The 23,258-nt window shown below is 36.4% G+C and overlaps 1 protein-coding gene across 2 annotated transcripts in view; it reads right to left on the bottom strand.

The window, feature by feature from the left end:
• Window positions 1–23,258, bottom strand: part of LOC123648582 (leucyl and cystinyl aminopeptidase) — an 89,217-nt gene that overhangs the window by 5,414 nt on the left and 60,545 nt on the right. For both annotated transcript variants that reach the window (XM_045566467.1, XM_045566466.1), the window contains exons 9-15: window positions 19,686–19,817; window positions 17,139–17,299; window positions 16,814–16,902; window positions 9,798–9,981; window positions 8,500–8,656; window positions 1,804–1,988; window positions 148–309 (exon numbers count right to left, since the gene is read on the bottom strand). In XM_045566467.1, the coding sequence (XP_045422423.1) occupies window positions 148–309; window positions 1,804–1,988; window positions 8,500–8,656; window positions 9,798–9,981; window positions 16,814–16,902; window positions 17,139–17,299; window positions 19,686–19,817 (1,070 nt within the window). The remainder of the gene's footprint in view (window positions 1–147; window positions 310–1,803; window positions 1,989–8,499; window positions 8,657–9,797; window positions 9,982–16,813; window positions 16,903–17,138; window positions 17,300–19,685; window positions 19,818–23,258) is intronic.

Raw genomic sequence — 23,258 nt, 5'->3', positions numbered from 1 at the left:
CTCACACTGCACAAGTCAGGCCTGGGCTGTGACAGAAAGGCAGAAAAGGGAGATCTCAAAAAAGAAAAAAAAAAAAAAATGAGCTCCTATCATAGGAGCACAATGCTTTTGGTTTCTATATATCACATTCCCTGGGTGGTTTCATACCAGTAAAGTTTCCGTACATCCTCTGAACTGGCAAGTGCTTCAAGTATTTTGTTCTTCTCTGCTTCAGAGCCTGCAGACATGTACTTGCTTAAGAGGAATGACCAGCCTTTCTCAGTTTTTGCTCCCACTTTGAACACAGTAGTCATGACATCAGTAGGTAAGCTGTAAGAGAGGTGGTCAAATATGAGAAGAAGAAGAAAAAATTCTGAATACAAAGGTAAGGAGTTGACTAGTGGGAGTGTTTCTGGGGTCAGTGTAGGTAATAATTGCAAAAATCTTAACTATACAACTCAGAGTCAAGAAAAAGGTTAATTCAGTGACTGCTACTATCTTAGTACAACTATGGAGAACATCAGTTCAATTTAATACAAGAATTATTCATGAAGCACTCACAAAAAACCGGGTAGGCAGCTGGCTGGATGCTGGCAAGGGGAAGAAGAATGAGATAGTCTCTGCCCTCTAGGAACTCACAGGTTATCACAAAGTTTAGAGCAACACATACACGCACTACAATACAGTGTGGTAAGTTCTGCGGTAAAAATACAGCAGTATATGTGGAGGGCGGTGTGAGAAGAGGGGAAGAAACAGTCCACTGCCTTTATTCATTAAGATCTCAGAGCTGGAAAGGACTCAAAAGGTTATCTGAACCGCCCACCCCAACTGTCCATCTGATGCTTGAATCTTCTCTCCATAATGCACAGTGAGGAACCTGGGGAGAACCGATCATTACCCAAAGCATTACTGCTACCTGCTATGTTTTAGTCCTAAATTAAAAGAAACTTGTTTGTCACCTCACACCCATTAGGATGGCTGCTATCAAAAATGCAGAAAATAACAAGTGTTCGCAAGGATGTGGAGAAGTTGGAATGCTTGTGCACTGCTGGTAGGAATTTAAATGGTACAGCTGCTATGGAAAATAATACGGCAGTTCCTCAAAAATTTAAAAATAAAATTTCCATGTGATCTAGCAATACCACTTCTAGGCATATATCCAAAAGAAACGAAAGCAGGGTCTCTAAGAGATATTTGTACACCCATGTTCATGGCAGTATTATTCACAGTAGCAAAAAGGCGGACGCAACTCAAAGGTCTATCCATGAATGAATGGATAAATCAAATGTGGTACATACAAACAATGGAATATTATTCAGCCTTAAAAGAGAAGGAAATTCTGATACATGCTACAATATGGATGAACCTTGAGGACCTCATGCTAAGTGAAATAAGCCAATCACAAAAAAGACAAATATTGTATGACTGCACTTGTATGAGGTGTCTAGTGTAGTTAAACCCACAGAAACAGAAAACAGAATAGTGGCTGCCAGGAGTTGTGGGGAGGAAGGGGTGGGAAGTTGTTTAATGGGTACGGAGTTTCAGTTTTGCAAGATGAAACAGTTCTGGAGATTGGTGCACAGCAATGTGAATATACTTAACACTACTGAACTGTACACTAAAAAATGTTTTAAAATGTTAAATTTTATGTTATGTGTATTTGACCACAAAAGTCTTGTTTGAGAGCACAGATGCAGAGAGTTCACCCATATTAACACTCAGTTTTATAACATTTAAGACCCAGGATGAGAAGATCCTGGTTTCAGTATAGGATGTGAGGTGAAGAGGAGGAAAGCGATTCACTTGAGTAGAAGTCTACCTCACCTATGAGTTCCATTGGATGCTACCCAGTCGTCAAACAGCTTCATGGCAGCAGTGCGGCAGTCCCCCAGGCTGTGGGTGCAAGCAAATTCTAGCAAGACTGACCGAAGCTCTCGCATAGATGGGGTGCCCTCATCAGTCCATGTTTGCTGTTGGATTTGGTTTTGAAGCAATTTAAACACCCTAGTCTAGAGAAACAAAACAGATTATAATAGATTCGCAATAATTAGGGCAATCAAAAAAATTAGAACGATAAGATCTCTTTTCCCCAACATTTACTCAATGAGAAAAAAAGGGGGGGCATAGATATTACTCATTACGTATCAACTGACGATATGAAGCCCACATATAGCTGGGATGAAACCATTCAATAACAAAGGCTATACATAAGGCTGCTATAGCCAAGGGGAACTTTTAATGACATAACTCAGAAAGAATTAATGACTTCTGTGCAGTAGGGAACATTTATGCTGTGTGTACTCAGCTAGAAGTTATTTTGCTGCCAAAAAGTATCACTTATAACCACTGCTGAAAGGAAGTTGGAACTTCCTGACCCTGTGACTTCAGAATCTATAAAACCATAAAGCAATGGGAGAAAAACATACTTCTTTACTGATGGTTAATGCTTAAATGTTTCTGAATCCACTGTTAACAGTATATTTAACGTATCAACTAGTCTGGTGCTACAACAAATTAATCTAATCAAATTAGCAAGAAAATGAAGCCTGCAGGGATGAATAGTTGTTTACAGTTTATTTCTTCTCCCAAGCTTTTAAAAAATTTTCAAACCTACAAAAAAGATAATGCAATGAATACCCAGATGTTGTTCATCTAGAGTCAACAGTTTTTAACACTCTTACATTTGCTTTGTTTCTGCATATGTGTAATGCACATACACACACAACTTGTTTTTTTTTTTTCTGGTTTTAGCTGAACCATATGATAGTTAGTTACAGATATCATCATATTTCATTTATAAGTATTTTAGCATGCAACTCACAGAAATGAGGACATTCTTCTACAGAACAATAATACCTTGTTACACTTAAGAAAATTAAGTTATTCATTAATATCACCTACTATCCAGTCCAATTTTATAGTTTCTTCTGAATGGATGCCATTGTCAAATGTATACTTGTGGTATTAAAGAACCAACAACTTTTTCATCTTTCTCCACAACAAAAGCATAAAAACTGTACACAGCATGTGGAAGTATTTCTATATCACAAGTTGTTATACATGGGGAAGGGTGAGGACACACAGGATTTTAAAAAGCACCATATGAAAAATGTATTTATAAATGCCACTGGAAGGAACAAAAATTCTAATATAAAAGATGCTTTTAGGCATTTTTAAAAAAACCTTCACAGCCATATATAAGGATGATAAAAGTGAAAAAAAATTTACAGGTGACCCCTCCCTAGGGATGTCAGCACAGGAGGATTTCTTCCCCCTGGTCCTTCTTCACCACCACGACCATTATCACATCTCATCTCAAGCAATCCAGTACCACAGATGACCACAAACAAAAACTCTTAATCCCAGAAATTCAGTTCAAGTTCTTCACATAGCTTTACTTTCTTCCCAAGTACCACTGTCAATACTTAACATGAATCCTATTTGCAGATTTTTAAACTGTTGAGGCCATTTTCTCAGCAGAGACAAGTCTCTTGTGGAGCTGAATATAAGAATGGAAAAGAGTCTGTGCAAGGAGAAGGACTCAAAGTTTGTGATGACATGTCAATTCACTTTTGTCAAAAGCAAAGACATAAAGAACAGACACCTTGTGGAATGTGTGAGTGTAAAGCTTGAGAGTCGCTGGGAGGACATGAAGTGGAAAAGACTTGCTATGCTGCCTAGTAATGCGAGGAACAGTAAAGTAACGCAGGAGATCCCCCTGGATACACCTGACTGCGCTGGTACACGCTGTCTTCCGCCAGCCTTACCTTCTCAATAGCATCATGATTGCAAACCATCCCAAAAGACTGAAGAATAAAAGAAATTTAAAAGCTACTCTTAACTGTCAAATAGAAATCAAGGAAGAATGTGAGAAAAAAAAGTTATAAGCCTGCAATTTTATTTTAAAAAACTCAGCGAAGGAAAAATGGCAACGCTCATTCAGAGTTTACTAAAACGTAAAGAAGTTAGTGGAAAAACTGGCACTTTAAAGCATTAGAAGCAAAGGAAACCTGACACTTGAAGATGCTAAGGCTAATTCCTGAGCAGTTACACCACTGGAATCACAGGGTACAATTTTGCTAGTTAGTCTCAGCACCAAATTATTAAGAGGAATTCTAAAAATAGTTGATTTTAAATATATTTCAAATTATAACATAAGAGTAAAAATTTTTATTTTAAAAAAGAATTCTATTTTTAGAAAAATCCTGCCATTACAAAATATAATCATTTTTATAAGTAATTCAGCTTATATTTTTAATATTAATTAATATTAATGAAGTATAGCATGTGCTTCAAATTATCTTTCCCTTGTAGTACTAAAATGAAACTGTTTTTCTATGGTCCCAAATTAATTTCTTGAAATTTAAGCTCATTAAACAATAGAATCCAACCCTATGATGTCATAAAGTAAAATGGCAAGTGGAGGGGGAAATAAGTTAACGGGTTATACAAACTACAAATATTGGATATGCAATAACATGCAACACCACCACCACAAAATGATTTTAAAAATAAAACAGACAGGGAAAGATGCTGGCACTTATGTTATATGTTACATTTTGATTTACTGCTTTAATTTTACACTCATATGCCCAGGGAGTTCTTTCCTGGGTCAACTGAGTTTCTTAAAAGTTAAATGTCAGTTTTTATTGCAAAAGGTTTATCCCATCAATGCCTCATATGTAAAAGAATGACAGATTTGTAAGTGATAAAACAGGAATATGGCTAGGATCAGATGTTAACATCAGATGTGAACAATTTAACACAATTCAAATGTGCCTCCAGACCCTGCCCATCACAACACCACAGCATACATCAAAAAATGTGGCACACATCATGTGCAGCCTACATAACAGAATGACCAATAAATGTACATAATGCTCTGGTTACAATGACATAAAAATTAATCAGACACCAGTCTTAAATACTAATATATCTGAGCATTGTATCCAAGGACTCAGAAATGTCTGCTATTCCAATTCCTAACTACAGAGTGCCAGATTTCATAGTTTGAAAGTGTTAATGCTACCAGAATGCCCTAATATTAGAATAAGAATTTTTAAGAGACAGGTTCTCCCTCTTGATGAAGTAAAGCTAACTTGGCTTTTAGCTAACAATATGAAGACCTACAGCACTAACAGGGCCCCTGATCTTAGAGACACATACTAAGCCTCCTACTCTTGTCTTTTATCCATCATTCCCCTAGATCCTACCCTGACATATGTTCCTAATAAACACATACCTGCCCCCAAAACTGGAAATCATCCAGGATGAAGATGCAATGAGAAGAAGAGTTACTCGGGTATCAGTAGGAAAATGCTCCAAAGGTACAACTCCTTAAATTGAGTTTAGCATCTGTATTCTCAGCATAGGGACAGCTTGAGGTAAGTATCAAGTGCTTCCTCAGAACTAAGCCCTAAACAGAGTTAACAGAGCGAGTCGGGGGAAGAATGGCTTCTGCCATTATGAAATTTAACTTAGCTGGGCAGCTTTAGCGTAGGCAGATATTCTGCTTCCTCTTAGATATATTCAGAACCAACACTGTCCTTTAATAGTGAAAAAAAGTGAGTGAGATGTACTAATCTTATTGCTACCTGTACTGGGTTGAATAATGTCTCCCCGCTCCTGCCCCAAATTTCATGTCTGCCTGGAACCTGTGATCATGACCTTATTTGGGAACAGGGTCTTTGCAGATGCCATCACGTTAAGATGAGGTCATACTGAATTACTCAGACCCTAACCCAATGACTGGTGTCCTCATAAAAGCAGGGAAACTTGGACCCAGAAACACAGGGAAAACATCATGTCGACAGAAGCAGAGATTGGAATGATGCATCTACAAGCCCAGGAAACAAGGATTGCTGGCAACCACCTGCACTAGGAGAGAGACACGGAACACAATCTTCCTCAGAAGGAACAACCCTACCCTGCCAACACCTTGATTTTGGCCTTCCAGCCTCCAGAACTATGAGCAAATAAATTTCTGTTATTTTAAGGCATCAAGTTTGTGAATTTATAATGGCAGACCTAGGAAATTAATATACTACCTCATATAGTATTGATTTGATATGACACTAATTACTTCCAAAATAAATCTAGAATTAAAAATATATATATATGATAAAATAAACCGTTACTGAGATAACTGGATACCATATTGTAAAAAAAGAATCTTGGTGTCTACCTCACACCATACACAAAAATCAATTCCAGATGGATCATAGATCTAAATATAAAAGGGAAAACACAGAATATCTTGGGGTAGGCAAATATTTTATATACATTAACAATTTACATTAACCAAAAACCTCATTAAGAGAGTAAAAAGCAAGACAGAATGAGAGAAGATATTTGTAAATATAACAAAGGATTCATATCTAGAATATGCAAATTTGATTTGATTTCTTACAGATCAATAAGAAAAAGGCAGACAATTAAATAGAAAAGTAAGTGAAAGACGGGCATTTCACAAAAGAATATCCAATAGTCAATGAACATATCAAAAAGAAATTCATCTTCACTAGTCAGTAGGAAAATGCAAATTAAAGCCAAAATTGCAATACTACTATGCACCCATCTGAGTGGCTAAAAGAAAAAAGATTTACTGTGGATAATTAAGTTAACAGCAAGGATATAGAGCAACTAGAATTCTCATATGGGAGTGTAAATTGGTACAACTTTGAAAAACTTTGATAGTACACTATTAACTATGCAAATGTTATGACTCAATAATTCCATTTCCAGATGTAAACTCCATAGAAATGCATACCAAAGACATGTATAAGAATATTCATAGCTGTGATATTCATGATAGCTCCAAACTATAAACAATCAGATGTCCATCAACAGTATCTGAACTGGCTAACGCCCCAAAATACTGTAAAAATGTACAGTTATTAATATTTCAGATATTAAAAAAGTCTCATAAGTTGACAACTTTATTTTCAAGAGAACAACTATATGTAGGTCTATTATTTTAAGCCTTAAATGTATGGCCTACAAGCTTTTCAAACTGTTTTAATGTAAAAGTCTCAGTATTAAAAAGAAAAAAAATGATATCAAGAAAGAAAGCTTTAATTTTTGCAACAGAGTACCCTGGAAAGATGACATTGCTAGAACACTAATATGGCAACATAAGACAAAGAGTAGGCTTTTGAGTAAAACTAATCTGGGTTTGACTCTCAGCTTTATAATTTACCAGGTAAGTGACATTGGAAAAGTTATTCAGTCTCCTCATTTATCTAATAGAGGTGGAAATATCTATCTTGGCATTGTGTGAAGATTAAATGAGGTAATCAACATTAAGCACTAAGCATGATGTGTAGGATGTAATAAAACTCAAATGCACTTGTTTCTGATGTGTTCACTCATTTATTCATTCAACATTTACTGAGTATCACTACAGGTCAGGTCATGTTTCAGGCACTGGTTTTTATTAGGCCTGCTAGTTGAAAGCCTTATGAAATAGAAAATAATAAAAATCTTAACCATTAGAAGAGAGCTCAGAAATCATCCAACTTAAGCATCTCCCTCATGGGTGGAGATGGGCACCTCCTTTGGGTCAGATCAGAAACTGGTGTGGGAGGGGAGCTCTTCAAGCTCCAAATGGCCCATCTGTTCTGCATCCCTCCCTCCACTACGAATCATGTATGTGACGAGAGACCTCATCACAAGAGATGCACCGTAGGACAATAATAGAGGCAGAAAGAAGGTTATTTTTTAAAAAATGACTTAATCCAACCCCTCCCTTTTACTAGAGAGGATACCAAAACCCCAAAAAACTTACTCTAATTCCTGGTCCAATACTTTCTTCCTTTTTCTGAAAGCTGCCTTTTGCCTGGGTCCCTGAAAAACCTGATGAGTTTATAAGACAAACTCTTTTGTCAGAATGTACTGGTTCAGAGAATTAGATAAAAATGAAGAATTTTTCACTCTTTCCCAAATTTTTAAAGACTCAGTCAATCATTTAATACTGAAAGTATCTAAAATAACAAGATACTATTCAGATCAGGCAATTGGTTTTAAGACAGGTAAAACAGTCTCTGATACTAAGACTCCTTTAATGCTTTGCGGAGAAACTTAAATCCACCAGCATCATTATCCATTAGATGATTATCAGCAAGAGCTCCTAAACAGAATATTCTCAATACAAACTAACTCACATTTTATGATGATCACTAGAAAATTAATGGGGAGATCTACTTTGGAAAAGGTCCTATATTTCAAGTATTCATTGTATGAAAATAAAACAGAAATTGAATAGAGAAATATTGTTTTCATGTGACACTCTTTTGACAGCAGTGTCAGAAGTCTATATTTTGATATTCAAATAAGACCATATCATACTAAGCCTTTATCAACTCTTCATGGTAGGCAGTGACATTTTGCTTCAAAGGCTTCACAACTAGGAAGGTAAAGAAAATAGAATTTAACTGGTTGGTTTTTCAGCTCATTACCGGCTGAATGGAATCACGGATGACGATATCAAAGGCAAGCAACAAGAGAAGCTGGCAGACTTACCACCAGTCTTGAAGCTAGATCCATGTATCCCAGTTTTTCAAGGAGGTTATAGATGAGGCCTGTTTGGAGAAGAGCTTCAGTGATGGGTGCGGTATGGTTTTCATTTCCAAGATAATCAATCAAATCAAAGGCCTTCTGGAGATACACCTTGCCTAGGCTAAAGGATAAAAGAAAAGGAGAGGTAAATATGTAGAGACACACAGAACTCTATGCCTGCTGAGAGTGAAACTTTATGGCTAGATGGCAAGTCTTGAAGACCAAAAATTTAAACTTAGCATAGCATTCTGTAAAGTTGGACTAAATATTCTATTTGATTACATTCGTGTGACCCAAGGTAAAAAGATGCATTTCAAGAGAAAGATAAACCTCAACAATAGCATGTTTTTTATTCCTTAAGTCATCTGTAAATTGCTACTGGCTCAGCAAAAGTTATTGTAATCTCTTGGGTGAGAAAATATGAAAGTACTAATTTTATTTACTAATTATTTATATTTACCAGGGGAGAGGGTATAGCATAGAGAGTATCTGAATCAGAAAAACAAATTGTTGGTTGTATTGGAATTTGTCAAATTTGTTAAGGCAAAGTCTATTGTGAATTTGTACTGTGTATGTTTAAACTAACCATTTAAAGAAATAATAGCAGTGATGGCTGAGATGATATAAGAAGGTCACTTCAGAAAAAATGAACCAAAATGGGAAGGTCAAGAGTGGTCAGAAGGAATATGCTTGAGTATTCCTTGTGTTTCTAAGCCTATTATTGATCCAAGTGGTAATACTCTATTCAGAGTATGTCTTTACACGAGGTCCCTGCCGTTCTCGACTCTGGGATTCTGTAAAATGTAATCTGGTTGGGGAGGCAAGTAGTACACAGATAAGGAGGCTCCGGCTATCAGAGACGTGACCTCAAAACCAACAGGTAAGCATGACACTTCACGCTTACACCGGCTGCTGCTTGAAAAGAATTCTCTTATGAAATAAATTAATGCCTGAACTCCTATATCAATTTATTCAGCAAAATATGTGTCCTGTTTATTGGTATCGAGTCTCGAATTATTATTAAATGTCTTATTTTATGTTATTTAACTGCTCAATATGTTTGTAGCTGATGTTTCTAAATAGATTATAAAGTCCCTGGAGGCAAAGAACACGTCTTGTATTTTCCCAGTCCTCCAAAATGAATTGTACCAACACATGCTCGTTTTTTCAAACTGTTTTTCATAAATGTTCTTTTCCTCAATAGACCTGTTTAAAACAAAACAAAACAAACCAAAATAAACCCAAGCCAAAGTATACTCTACCCTGCAAGTTCAAAGATGTTGTTGATAAGGTTGGCTCGGTCCTTGTCACTCAGAACATAAGGATTTATTTTCAGCTGTTTGATTAGTGCTTCCCAGTCGTCATCTGCATAATGTACAATATAATAGCCGTCCATGTTTATGTTGACTTTGACCCACTGCACTTCTTCTGTAAGATTGATGACACCTAATGGAGACCGAAAAATGAGGGATCAAGAGGGAAGACAACAGAGTAAGAAAAAAAAATTAAATGAATGCTTTGTTAGATCCAAAATTAATATGGTTTATTTTTATATTTGATCATTCTAGTAAGAAACTAAATGTCTGCCTCCCAGTGCAGTTGTTTTCATATTAGTAAAAGGTCACCACATTCACTTAACAATTATTTATTTACTGTGCATTATTGGCATTAGGCTAGGCGCTGGAAATCAAACAGTGAACAAAGTATATATGTCTCTGCTTTTATGGATCTTATAGTCTAAAGCAACCAGGCAAGTATAATATCATTAAGTGCTATTGATAGAAAAAGAAAATACAGCATTCAATGGAAGTACATGGAAGAAATGCTTTATTTCACAACGAAGGTCAGGAGAGGCTTCTTGAAAGAAATGACATCCAAGTTGTCATTCGGCTTTTTTTTTTTTTTTCATTCTTGTATTTTTAAGAGATGGGGGCCTTGCTATGGTGCCCAGGCTGGACTCCAACTCTTGGCTCAAGTCATCCTCCTGCCTCAGCCTCCCGAGTAGCTGGAACTACTACTAAGTTGTCATTATTCGAAGAGACCTCAGGACATTTAGGTGTTAGCTATGCGAGGAAGGTAGAGTAGAGACCTGAAGTGCTCAAGGCCCAGAGAGAAAGCGTACATAGTACCTGCGCACTGAACTGGATACTCCCAAGTTCATTATGGCTAGAGAAAAGAAGGCTGGAGAAAGGGAAAGTGTGTGTAGGGTGGGGCAGTAGGGAAAAACAGGGAGAGAACTATATACAATGTATTCCATCTCAGTCTTTGTCGTTCATTATATTAGCAAAGGAAGAACAAACAAAGCCATTTGGAAAAGTTACATAATTCAAAGCTAGCAAAATAAACATTAGGCTTATGATTTCATTAGGAACAAATAAGAAATAACTGCGTTAAAGTAATAGAAAAGTGACACGTACTTTTCAGGTCCCTACCATTACATATATAAATGCTGAGAGAATTGTTAGAAATATTTATGGAATTATTTCAACTAATGTACAAATAATGAAGAACTGATTACAAAGTACATATATGAATTTTAGAAATTCTCAGAATTACTAATCAAGAAATGTCCTTTAAAGTTGGTGACAAGAATGTGGATTTAATACAATAGGGGTGTGCTTCTAAGCATCTTGAGGTCTATTATTTATGAGAATATAAGCTCCATGAGCTTACTATTTTGCCTACTGCTGAAGCCTCAGCCCCTAGAACAATGTACCTGCAAGTGCTCAAAAAATACTTATTGAATTAGTGAATGAGTGAACAAATAAAAGACTATGTCATGAAAGATAGTTTAAAATCAAATTCAAATATAGTTTGTAGATATTTATATTTCTCCCTCCATTTTAAAGCAATGAATACTTTTTAAATTTTTAAAATTATAAGAGAAAGAAGAGTAAATAAAAATAATCTAAACTTGGACAATGCTATCATTTTGCAGTGTATTTCCTGCCAAGATTTTGCTTGTACATGTTTTAATAGGTTTAATATTTCATATAGCAGATCTATATGTATTTATTTTTATCCTTTCTTCCCTATCAGTTCCCCCCACTATTTTTCCATTGTCTTATATACAGTGTTCAAATATCTTCATAATATTCCACTTCAAGACCTACCACAGTTTAACCAATCTCCTATTTTGAAACATTTAGGCTATTTTAAAATGTTCACTATCATAATAATTACATACTGAAGTTTTTTGTACATAAAATGTTTTAAAAACATGTTTTAAGCCCAATGGTTATATATTAGTACCTCAAGCCTTACAGTTTGTCAATCTCAAAAGCATGAATTATTCAAATATATCAGATTCTCTTAATATCTTTGTTATTCCAATTCTATTGATACTGCAAAAGGTGTTTAAAATGAAAAGATTTTCTGCTCACTTCTAAACAGGACATATAAGCTAATGAGCTACTAATTCTTTTTTTTTTTTTGGTGGGGAGACAGAGGAGTCTTAGTCTGTCACCTGGTTAGAGTACAGTGGCATCATCATAGCTCACTGCAACTTCAAACTCCTGGGCTCAAGCGATCCTCCTGCCTCAGCCTCCCAAGTAGCTGGAACTACAGGCGCACACCACCACGCGTGGCTAATTTTTTCTATTTTTAGTAGAGACAGGGTCTTGCTCTTGCTCAAGCAGATCTCGAACTCTTGAGCTCAAGTGATTTTCCCACGATGGCCTCCAAGAGTGCTAGGATTATAGGAGTGAGCCACCATGCCTGGCCAAGCTAATAATTCTTTCTCATTAAAAAATTACATGCTAATTTCTGTTATATAGTTGATATAGCAACAGATGGGAAAGATCAATTATATAGGGCTTATTCCTTTTTCCAGGGTAGAATACAGTTTTAAGGAATATATGTCACAGCAACAGTAGCTGCTCCAAGCTGGAGCCATTTTTAACAAACCTCTGACTAATGAAATTAACTTTATCATTAGCTAATTCAAAAACATCAACACTCTCCAGATCACCAAACACAATCTCCTACAGAGCTTTTATCAAGAAAAGACCTTGTGAAGAAGGGCTACCGAGCACCAAGTCTCCCTTGCCTAAAAAGGGAGACAAGGAATGCTAAATATGGCAACTGTTCTACGTGACGAGTGCAGGAAAATATTGAAATACAGAGTATCTTGGCTGATAAGCAACTTGCCATCTTGTTAACCCAGCCAAGTCCAGATGGCAGAGAGGAGGGATGCAGCTGCGAGTGTACATGAAATTATTACTGTCATCGAGACGACAGGACATAAAGCAGTACAGCCAACAGCACAAAGAAAGAGACTTATCATTTAAAAATTCAACACTTTAGCCTCTTTTGGATCTTCTGAATGATCAGATGGAGGACCTTAAAACCACAGGTTTCAACAAATAATAGCTTTACACACAAGGGAGGTTAACTACATCCTGCAGTGCAAATGTGGATGAGGCTAGCCTCGTATGTTTTTAATTTATTATAATCATTAACAGATTAACAGTTCAATTTTCACAGTCCATTGAATAGTAAAAAAGAGTGAGCAACTCCAATCTAAAATGGCAAATGCCCAGATGAAGTAATCTAATAGGGATTTTAAAAAAACATTTGTCAATGAGCTATGAAAATCAACTACTGTTTTTTACAAAGAAACTTTAAAGTACTTGAACAAAAAAACATGTTTTTACTACAAAGTTACAAAACTTCTTGTCCAGTTTGCTCCAGAGGATTAGAATGATACATGCAGTTAAACTGCATCCCCCTTTGTTCAAAGTATTCCCTTTTCCAATACCCCTTTCTTCCTCCTTTATTTTATCAGGGGGGAAAAAGGCAAGAGCTGAGAATGGCACATGATAAATATTTTAATTACTGCATGCCCTGCCTTCTTCTTTCTTTCCAATTGCCTTTCTCTCCAATGATCTTTTAGTTTCACAGCAGTATTTCTGGTACAGTAATATCCTTTCAGAAACATAAATGTTTTAAGTTAGATTTAATATGAAAATCTCCTAAAGATCTCAGGTCTAAGTAAGATGTGAATAAAAGAGAGGGGCGGAGGAAGAAAGGGAAGAGGGAAACTTTTTAAAGTATAATTCTCTCAATATGTAGCCCAGAAAAATGGCCCTTTCCAGCTCTTCTTATGCACAACAAATATTAATTGTTCAAAATTCATGTATGTAAAAAAAATACATGTATGTGAGGAAAACTGACAAAGATATTGACTAAATATAACTCCTATATATGATTGAACTAATGGACTAACTCAGCAATCCTGGAATTAGAACACATGAAAATATACTACAAACAAACCATCAAGCATCAAGATAATACACTAAAGTCAAATGTCATAAAATAAGCCTGCAGTCACTCTCTCTGCTATATTTCTTTTGAGAACAGAAAAATTGAAAATGTAATTAAAATAATGGTAATTCTCACTGGAGCATTAGGAACCAAGAAGACTCAACTGTCTTCAGGGCCAAACATTTTTTGTAAGGACAGAATGTTTTCAATGTGGACTCTCAAAACCTGAACTGGCAGGAATTAAAATAGCAGCAACAGCAGCAGCAGCAGCGGCAGCAGCAGCGGCGGCAGCAGCAGCAGCAGCAGCAGCGGCAGCAAGGGAAATAACACAGTTGAGAAGAGGAAGTAACAGACATGCTTTCATCATATATTGGCCCAGTTCCAGCTCTAGATTAAACCAATTATATTACAGTACATTTTGCATATTACCCTTTACTAAGAATCCTTTCAAATGAAGGGAAACAGAAGATATCATTTCATCAGCCTTTGCATGTTCTTTTCCTAGAGTTTTTTGTAGTGATACCTGAAATTGAGTCACTTTATTATAGGCTAAAATTTATTCATTCAATAAATTTTTGTGTCCCTACTGAGTGCTAAGTTTACAAAAGTGATTCATATAGCCATTATCTCTACCCTCAATGGGGGATATATCTAATTCGGGGACAGATATAAGTGCAACAGTAGTTATATTACAAGTGGAGAAGCAGAGAATGTTATTAAAAAACATAAGTAGACCATTTATCCTGTCTTGGAGAAAGGGAAGGCTTCTTGGAACAAACAATGGCTGAGGTAAGTTCTAAAGTATGAATAGGAGTAGATCAAGGAAGTGGGGAGGCAAGGGTGTTCTCCAAGGAGAAGAAACAATGAATGCAAAGGCCCAGAGACAAGAGACAGTGTGGCATGTTTGAGCTGCTGAAAGAATTTTTGCGCAGTGAACACACAGAATGCCAGGTAAGGGCTAAGAAGGCTAAAGTAGGAAAATATGAGTTAGTCTATGGGGTTAAACTCTCAAAAAGAGTTTAATAAGCTCACATGTAAACTGACCTAAAAAGAGATAATAAAAGCAGGTTTATTATTGTCCAATTATTTCTAGTATCATCAAAATTAATATACCATCAGGAGGTTTGCAAAATTTTCTTACTGGTTCCTTCTAAATGTTTCAGCCATGCTTTGCCTGTGCTGCAGGATATAGGGAGCTGGAGTTATTTGTTCTCTTTTGCGTCAGAGACTATCCTTCCAGGGCTCACTTAAGGTTTAAAGTTTTGTTTCACCAAGAAGGCAGCGATTCCTTGCACTTCTAGCTATGCTATCAAAGATATGATGACATTACCACCTGTTCCTAGGATTTAAATAATGAGACTGCTGCTGTTTCTGTAACACGCCACTGTGGTAAAACTACAATGAAACTGGCACATTCATATATCCCAGGCAGTATTATCAATTGTTACCACACACTAGGAGGGAAATTTATTTCTATGGATCAAATCACAAAACACAGTTTTCATTTTTGAGAAGCATTCCTAAGAAAAAGTTCATACAGTGTTAAAACATTTAAGACTCCAAATTTTTACTGAGGCATTTTTTTCTTATACAGACAAATGGTGAAGTAAGTGTCTAACAGTAAGGGAAGGTTAAAACAATTATTGTACATGTTAAGTTAAAAACAAAAAATGGCAAGAGCCAGGAACAGTGGTACATGCCTATAATCCCAGCTACTCAGGAGTTTGAGGCCAGCCTGGGTAGCAAGACCCTATCTCTAAAATAAATAAATAAATAAATTTAAAAAAGAAAGGCAAGATACAGAAATTATATGTATACAATTTCAACTAAGTCACAAATATTTATTTAAAAAAATGACTAGAAACAAATACTCAAGATAGGGTAATAAAAACTTATTCTCCATTTATCAGATTTTATATAATATGGTTATATTATATTTAAAGACTTATTTTTTTCAATTACAACATCAATAATGATAGCTAACATTTATATAGTACATAACACATGCCAAGCATTGTTCTAGGTGCTTCATATATATGAACTCATTTAATCCTCACCAAAACCCTTTAAAGTAAGTAAAATCACTTATCTTCTTTCTGTAGCTGAGGGAATGAGTCTGGGAGAGGTCACATATTCGCCTAAAATCATCAATGGAAGAGCTAAGAATTGAACCAGACAATCTGGCTCCAAATTCCATTCCCTGAGCTCTAGGATATACTCACCTCTCAAAAATATAGGCTTAAATACCAGATCCAGATTCAGACAGAAATTTTCCCTTTGTCATCAGTCTAAAGCATCACTAATGGTTCCTACAGAACCCAACACCCTTTTGCTCTTTTAGGATGTATTAACATATTTAAAGGATATGTGGTGTGGCATTCACAGTGGTACCTCACAGATGGTCAGAAACTACATTTTAATTGCTTTTCATAGACATCTTGTGGGTCAGCATATACCACCTTTACATTTTATTATTGCCCTCCGCCTTGCTGTCGTATTTTTTGGTCTATTTTCTCATTATCAAAAAACATATACTATGTCCGAAGGACATTTTATAATAACTATTTACTTGAAATCTAGGTCATGAATCAACCTTTATTATGCATAAGAATCATCAAAGGTGCTTGTTAACATGCAGTTGCCCCAGCCCAACCCTGGAAGATAGACAGCAGAGGATACTTTAAGAAACTACTCTACTCTGTTACTTCTGACTTTGTTACATAAAATACTTATCTAGGACATAAAAACACAGATATTTGTTATTTTCTACTGCCAGCACATTTCCTGCAATTTTTTGTACCTTATTTCACATGACTAAGGGCCGATTTTGCACATGACACATAGAATCAATCTCATTTTAGTAACATCTATATATGTGATTCATAAAACCAGCTCAATGAGTGTGCACACTGAAAAGCGTAATCTCCTCTCTGCTCTGTGGTCAGATATCAATAATTTTTAATATTATGCCACTTCCAATTTCTTATCAGAAAGGTGTTAATTATAGTCAAACCTGATTTCTTGTCCAGTAATGATACTGACTGATATTTTGAAGAATTTCTTCCCTCAGTGACATAGGATAGTGGAATATGCCACAGATAGCTGTGAAAAGAAAATATTTAAAAAATTACTACTCTTTTCAATATTCCAGTTAGTTACACAAGGTTTGTTGGGTCTTTTTTGGGGGCCACGTGGGCAGGAAGGTGGAATTTTTCAAGCTATTCTCAGAAAGGAATAATCTTGCTAGGTTTCATAAGAACTTATAATTAAAAAACATTTAAAAATACTTCAACCCAAGTACATAAAAGAGAAGGCATGGAAAGAAAGAGGGCACGTACCTTGCATCTGAAGGCTGAATTTCGGGCTTCATATTTAAAAAGAATCTCTCTTGTTGTATAGAAAGTTCCTTTCCTTTTCTTTGAACAGTCACTAAAGGAAATCCTTTCTGCAGGGTCCAGGTTTTCATCATTTTCTTTACATCTAGTGTTTTGTTTGTGACCTACAAAAAAAGAATAAATTATTTTTGCTTAAAGATAAAAATCAGTTAAAAAAATTTCACAGTTTAATTTGTCTGTACCCCTCTCTCTTTCCCTACCACATTCTATGAAGACTGTGTTTAATGTTAATATGAAAAAGAAGCATATGGGCACAGTGGCTCACACCTGTAATCCTAGCACTTAGGGAGGCTGAGGCAAGAGGATCGCTTGAGCCCCAGGAGTTTGAGGTTGCAGTGAGTTATGACCATGCCACTGCACTCTGGCCTAGGCAACAGAGCGAGACCCTGTCTCAAAAAAAAAAAAAAAAAAAAAAGGCAGCAGCACGAAAGCATGTATGTCGAGTTTACATTTCTAATCTAGGTAAATGAGCAATTACTGAAAGGAAAGTAACTTGGAACAGACCTAAGTGATAACTAAGGGAGTGAGAAAGGAGGCACTATGTTGAAAAGTAGCACATATATCAACAAACTGAGAGTTCACTGAGATTAAAATCCTGAAATTCATTAAGATTAAAATCCCTTAGAAAGTATGAACATTCTTTCCAGTCACAATACTACCATTTAGAAGATACAAATAATGATATATTGTCTAGAATCAGAAGCATTGCTACTCAAACCTGTGAATCACCTATGTCCAGGTTTCTCTTTATTCTCCTACCCTTTACCTTCATAAATGTTAGTCTTTTAAGACCTAATACTGTGGGAAAACCAGGGAACAGCAGCCTAGCAGAGAGTGAAATACAAACAGATCAGTTACCTTGACCTTAAGTCTCTCTAGAAAACAGTGGTAAACTTTGTGGTCACAGACATTCTTTCTCAGAAAATACATGAACTACAAAATTTAGAATCTGGTGTCAGAGGTTCACAGATCCTCTAAAGCCCACAGCCCCTAAGGCATCTGGTATCAATTATTATGAAGCAATTTTTGAACAACTGTTTCTTTAAAGCATGTAGGTTGAACTTGTGATTCAAATTATTTTTCTAGATTACATATGGATTGGAATTGCAAGCAACTAAGTCATCATGTACCTAAATTGGTAATATCACTCCACTACGGCAGGCCTTACCTCAATCACCATATGTCTATTTATTTAAAGCAAAAGAATGGAGCAAATCTTCCCAAATTCATTGTAACATTAATTTTATATTTCTCATGGCTCTGACATATTTATTTCTGGACCAGAGGCTGGAAAGAAAATAGGCTTGCCCCAAAGCAGGGTGCTTTTGGGTGTCTGAAGCAGAACTCAAATGAGCAAGTGCATAATTTAATGTGGATGTTGAAAAACCCAAGGTCAATGTTGGGGACTAGGTTGGAACAGGAAAACACCACGATGCAAAAGTTGTAGTAAGTGAGGAATGCAGAAATATGTTCTAAATGCCAAGAGATAAAGCAATTAGTATAAAGTAAATAACATAGCTTTGAATTGAAAAAAACAATGATCTAGAAGCAACTGTTAGATAACAAGGACTGACCCCTCTTCCAAAGATCACTCAAAGAGTAGGGAAGGTATATCTTCTGTGCAAAGGGTTAACAGCTAGAAAATACCAGGATTCAGATAAGGCAAGGAAGCAGAAAGAGTACACGAGAAAGGTCTAGAGCAGGGGTTCTTCACCCAGCATCAGTAAAACTTTGAAACTGTGCGTGATGTTTTGCACATACATGGTTTTTCTGGGGAACATGGCCAGAACTTTCATCAAATTTTCAAATATGTCTGTGATTTTCCAAAGCATTAAAGAACCATCAATCTGGATCAGGGTAACAAACTCAAATGCTTATAAGGGTTGAGCAGTCAGCATACATGCATGAGGCAGGCTGGCTTTATGCATTGCTTTGAACCATGACTTCTACCTAATTACAGTGCTTGTTAGAATATTTGCAAGCATGACAAAATCCTAACAGCAAAGTGGTCTAAGGGCAATATGCAGCTCATGGAAGTCAGCTTGTGATATATCATTTACTCTGGATGAACATGGCCACAAAAGACCAGAGATTCATAGAGCAGATTACAGAATCATGAATGGGAGGTAGAAAACCAGACAAGGATAAGAATAGGAAAGGAGACTTTTTTTAAAAAATCAAATAATGAAAATACAGTAATATCCATCAACACAGAGAAGGCAGCTTTCCTATAAAATAGGAATAGAAATTAAGGTACAAAATAAAAACGGCTACCCAAGGCCACACGCATAGTTTTCAACAAATAAGAATAGTACTCCCATTTCTTGACATTAAATTCAGTGCTCTATTCATAAATATTTATATCCTAAGTTCCACCCCCCTCTTAAATAACTGTTGTCATAAACTTATTTACATACATGCTAAAAATATAAACAGAAGAACTCCTGTCTTCTTTCTGTAAGGACTAAATAAATTATACAGGTTGCTTACCTCATTGAAACTATCCCACAGATCATCACTTTGAATAGATGCATAGCTGTGATTATGCAGGTAAAGAACAATAGCATGTTGAAATATGTCTTCACTAAGGTAAGTTTTCAGCATCAACAAGAGAGAAGCTCCCTATTCAAAAAAAAAAAAAAAAAAAAAAAAGAAAAGATGAGAAAAAAGGAAGAAAACAACAGAATATTGCTGTAGGTTATAGAATTGAGAATCTAAAATTCAAAATATCATTCTAAACATATACTTTCATATATAGAACTTAGTTATAATACGCTGTTTGTTATTTAGTCTCAAATAACTAGATGTGGACTATGTTCAAATTGTCCTAAAATTATTTTAATGGATTTGAAAAAGAATGAATGGAGTAGATTCCCATGTGCCCTAATCCTGCCATAAGCCATTTTGTGTGGGCTATCAGTGTACTCAATGTTTCAGTGTTAGTGCTGAAAAGCTAAGTATTTATAAATATATTTTTAATAGAAAAACATGCCAAATATTCTGTGGCATCCCCACCTCCATCCCCAGTGCTTAAAGTACCAGGTGAATTCATGGACACACACTGCTGGAGACAAAAGAAATTGGCAGAGCTCTCAAAAGTCTTTTGCTAGGTAGTACATTAATTTCTAATTTTAGCATAGCACATTGTGACATAACCAAGATCTCTCTTCTTCCTGCAAAGTCACTGCAAAATGTATGTAATTAACAAACGTATAGGGTAGCAAACATACACTAACAACTCACAATCTGCCACACCACCACTAAGGCCACACTATATCTACTCAAGCACGTGTCATTATTCCCAGTCTCGAAACAACCACCATCTCCCCAGTGAAGCCTTTCCTGACTCAAAAATCAAATCATATTTCTCCATCTTCTATAGCAATTTATATTGTATCCTGTATCTATTATATGTTTATTTCCTCTTCTATGCTCTATGCTAGTTGAGAGAAAAAATGAAAAGCCCAACTCCAATGCCTACTACACAGTAGGCACTTGAGTAGTTTTTGAATGAGTTTCTCTTCTGATTAAAATGCAACAATGTTAAGTCATCAAGATTATCAGTACATATTAGTTATCTTTTACTCCCCTATTTTTATATCATACACACAGCTATTACTTGCTCTATAAATTTAAGTCCTTATTCTTGGTCCCAATAGTCCCCCTCCTCTCCTGCATCACCAGCTTTCCCTCTGTACTGTAACATTCCCATTAGCAAAACAAAAACTATGTAACATTCCTAATTTTAAAGAAATAAAAGAATCCCTATCTTTCCTTCATTCCACACCTCCAATTATCATGCTATTTTTTGCTCCCCCTTTGTAGTAAGACTCCTCAAAAGAGTTGTCTGCATTGGCCATCTCCATATGCTCTCTTTCCATTTTCTTTTATACCATCTTCTAATCATTACTCCCGTGGAAGTATTCTTATAAAGGTCCCTGGTGAACTTCCTGGTGCCAAACCAGTGTGACTTTTCAGGCTCACCTATCTTATCATTACTGGTAGCATGACAGACATGACTAGTCGTCCTCTCCTCCTCTTAAGTCTTTATGCCCTGGGCCTCGGGACACCACTCCTGATTCTCCCCCTACTCACTGGCCAGCCCTCTCAGTCTCTTTTTGCTGGATCCTCCTCATCTCCCAATGAGGGAAGTGTGCCCTGGCATTTGACCTTTGGATCTTTTCTGTTCTCTATCTAAACTTACTTTCTAGTTGATCTCCTCAACTCCAGGGGTTTTAAATTTATGTATCTAACCAGACTCTGAATTCCAGACTCAAATCCAACTGCCTGCTTAATACAGCCACTTGGATGTCTAATGCACATCTCATATTCACTCAGAAACTGAACTTTTCTTCTTGCCCCAAATCTATTCCTCCAGCAGCTTCTTGATTTCAGCAAATGCCAACTCCATTTTTCCAAGTTGTTTAGGTAAAAATCTTGAAGTTACCCTTGATGCCTTTCTTATATTCCACATCCAATCCATCAGCAAATTCTACTGGATCTACCTTTACAATATATTCCATATCTAATCATCTTCACTACTACCACCCTAATCCAGGCCAGCATTACCTCACCACCCATTTATTACAACTTCCTAATTAGTCATCCTGACTCTATGTGCTGTTGAAGATCAGAGTGATCTTTTACAAAATAAGCCAAATAAGCCAAAATATCATACCATGGTACTGATCAAATAGCTTCTCATTTCACTTAGAATAAAATCAAGGTCCTTACAATGGCATAATAAACCCTACAATGATCTGGCCCCTTAGAATCTCTCTGACTTCAACTACTACTTGACCCTCTGTGTAGTTTACTACAGATACATTGGCTCCTTGCTGGTGCTTGAACATGCGAAGCAATCTCATATCTCAAGCTGTGCTGGGCTCCCTGAGACCATCCCAGGTTTGATGATGCACTAGGAGGACTCACAAGACTCAGCATATGGTCAGACTCACTGCTGTGATTTATTAAGATGAAAAGATACAAGTAAAATCAGCTAAGAAAAAAGGCTCACGGGACAAAGTCCAGAGGAAACCAGGCATGAGCTTTTAAGAGTCTCAAGATTTTTACTGGTGGTAAGTCATGGAGGGACCCTCTGCCTAGCACATACCAAAATTCCAGACTCCCAGAAGGAAAGCAGATGTTCAGCATAAACTAAATTGTATAATTTAGGCACGGTGAGACACTCTTATCATGGAATGGTGGAAACTCTCTCCAAATCCAAGTTCCCTGATGCCAGCCAAAGGCCAATCTTGCAAGCAGGGCTTTCAAAGGATAGCCACCTCAGATCTGCCACATGAACTCTTTTCTGCACACAAGCTCTCTATGTTGGTTATTTCTTCTGCCTGGAACATTATTCTCCCAGAAAACCACAAGCCTCATTCTTCAGATGGTGTTCAAATGTCACCTTACAAGTAGTCTTCCCTGACCATGTTATATAAAACAGCATTTCCTTTGTCACTCTCATTTCCCTTACATGCATTATTTTCATATTGGCACTCACCACCTAAAACAATACCTATTGATTCATTCATTTGTATAGTGCCGAAGCTTCACAGAAGAGACACAGTCCACTTTGTTCTCCAATGTATCCCCAGCACTTAGAACAATGGCTGACATACGGTTGGTACTTTCAAGACTTGCTAAATGAATGGATTCATATCTTACAAGACAACCTGCGTCAGAATTAGGCTTGATGATTAGGAAGACCAAACAGATTATGTCTGCTGAATACATTTCCCTGCTGGCACCTACTTCCACTAGCACACAATATTGATAAATTATCCAGTGTCCTATTTTTCTTAAATATGTGAAATATTTGCCAGATTCCCAATTCTGAAATAAGTAGTTATCATATTGACAGGTGTTAAGTATGCTGTGGAACTCACATGATCAGAAGACACTGAATTCTGGGTTTAGAGGGTGAGGGTTAGAGGCAGACAGAGCTCTGTCACAACAAATCCTGAAATAACTGCTCTGTTTAAATTCTATATAACAACAGAACCACCAGTTTAAAACTTTTCTTTACTGACAGGTCCAATAAGGGCTTTAAAAATCACA

The sequence above is a fragment of the Lemur catta genome, chromosome 12 (assembly GCF_020740605.2).
Source record: "Lemur catta isolate mLemCat1 chromosome 12, mLemCat1.pri, whole genome shotgun sequence".
Classification (NCBI taxonomy): Eukaryota; Metazoa; Chordata; class Mammalia; order Primates; family Lemuridae; genus Lemur; species Lemur catta.
The sequence above is the reverse complement of the archived record's forward strand: the minus strand, read 5'-3'. Positions and strand labels throughout refer to the sequence as shown.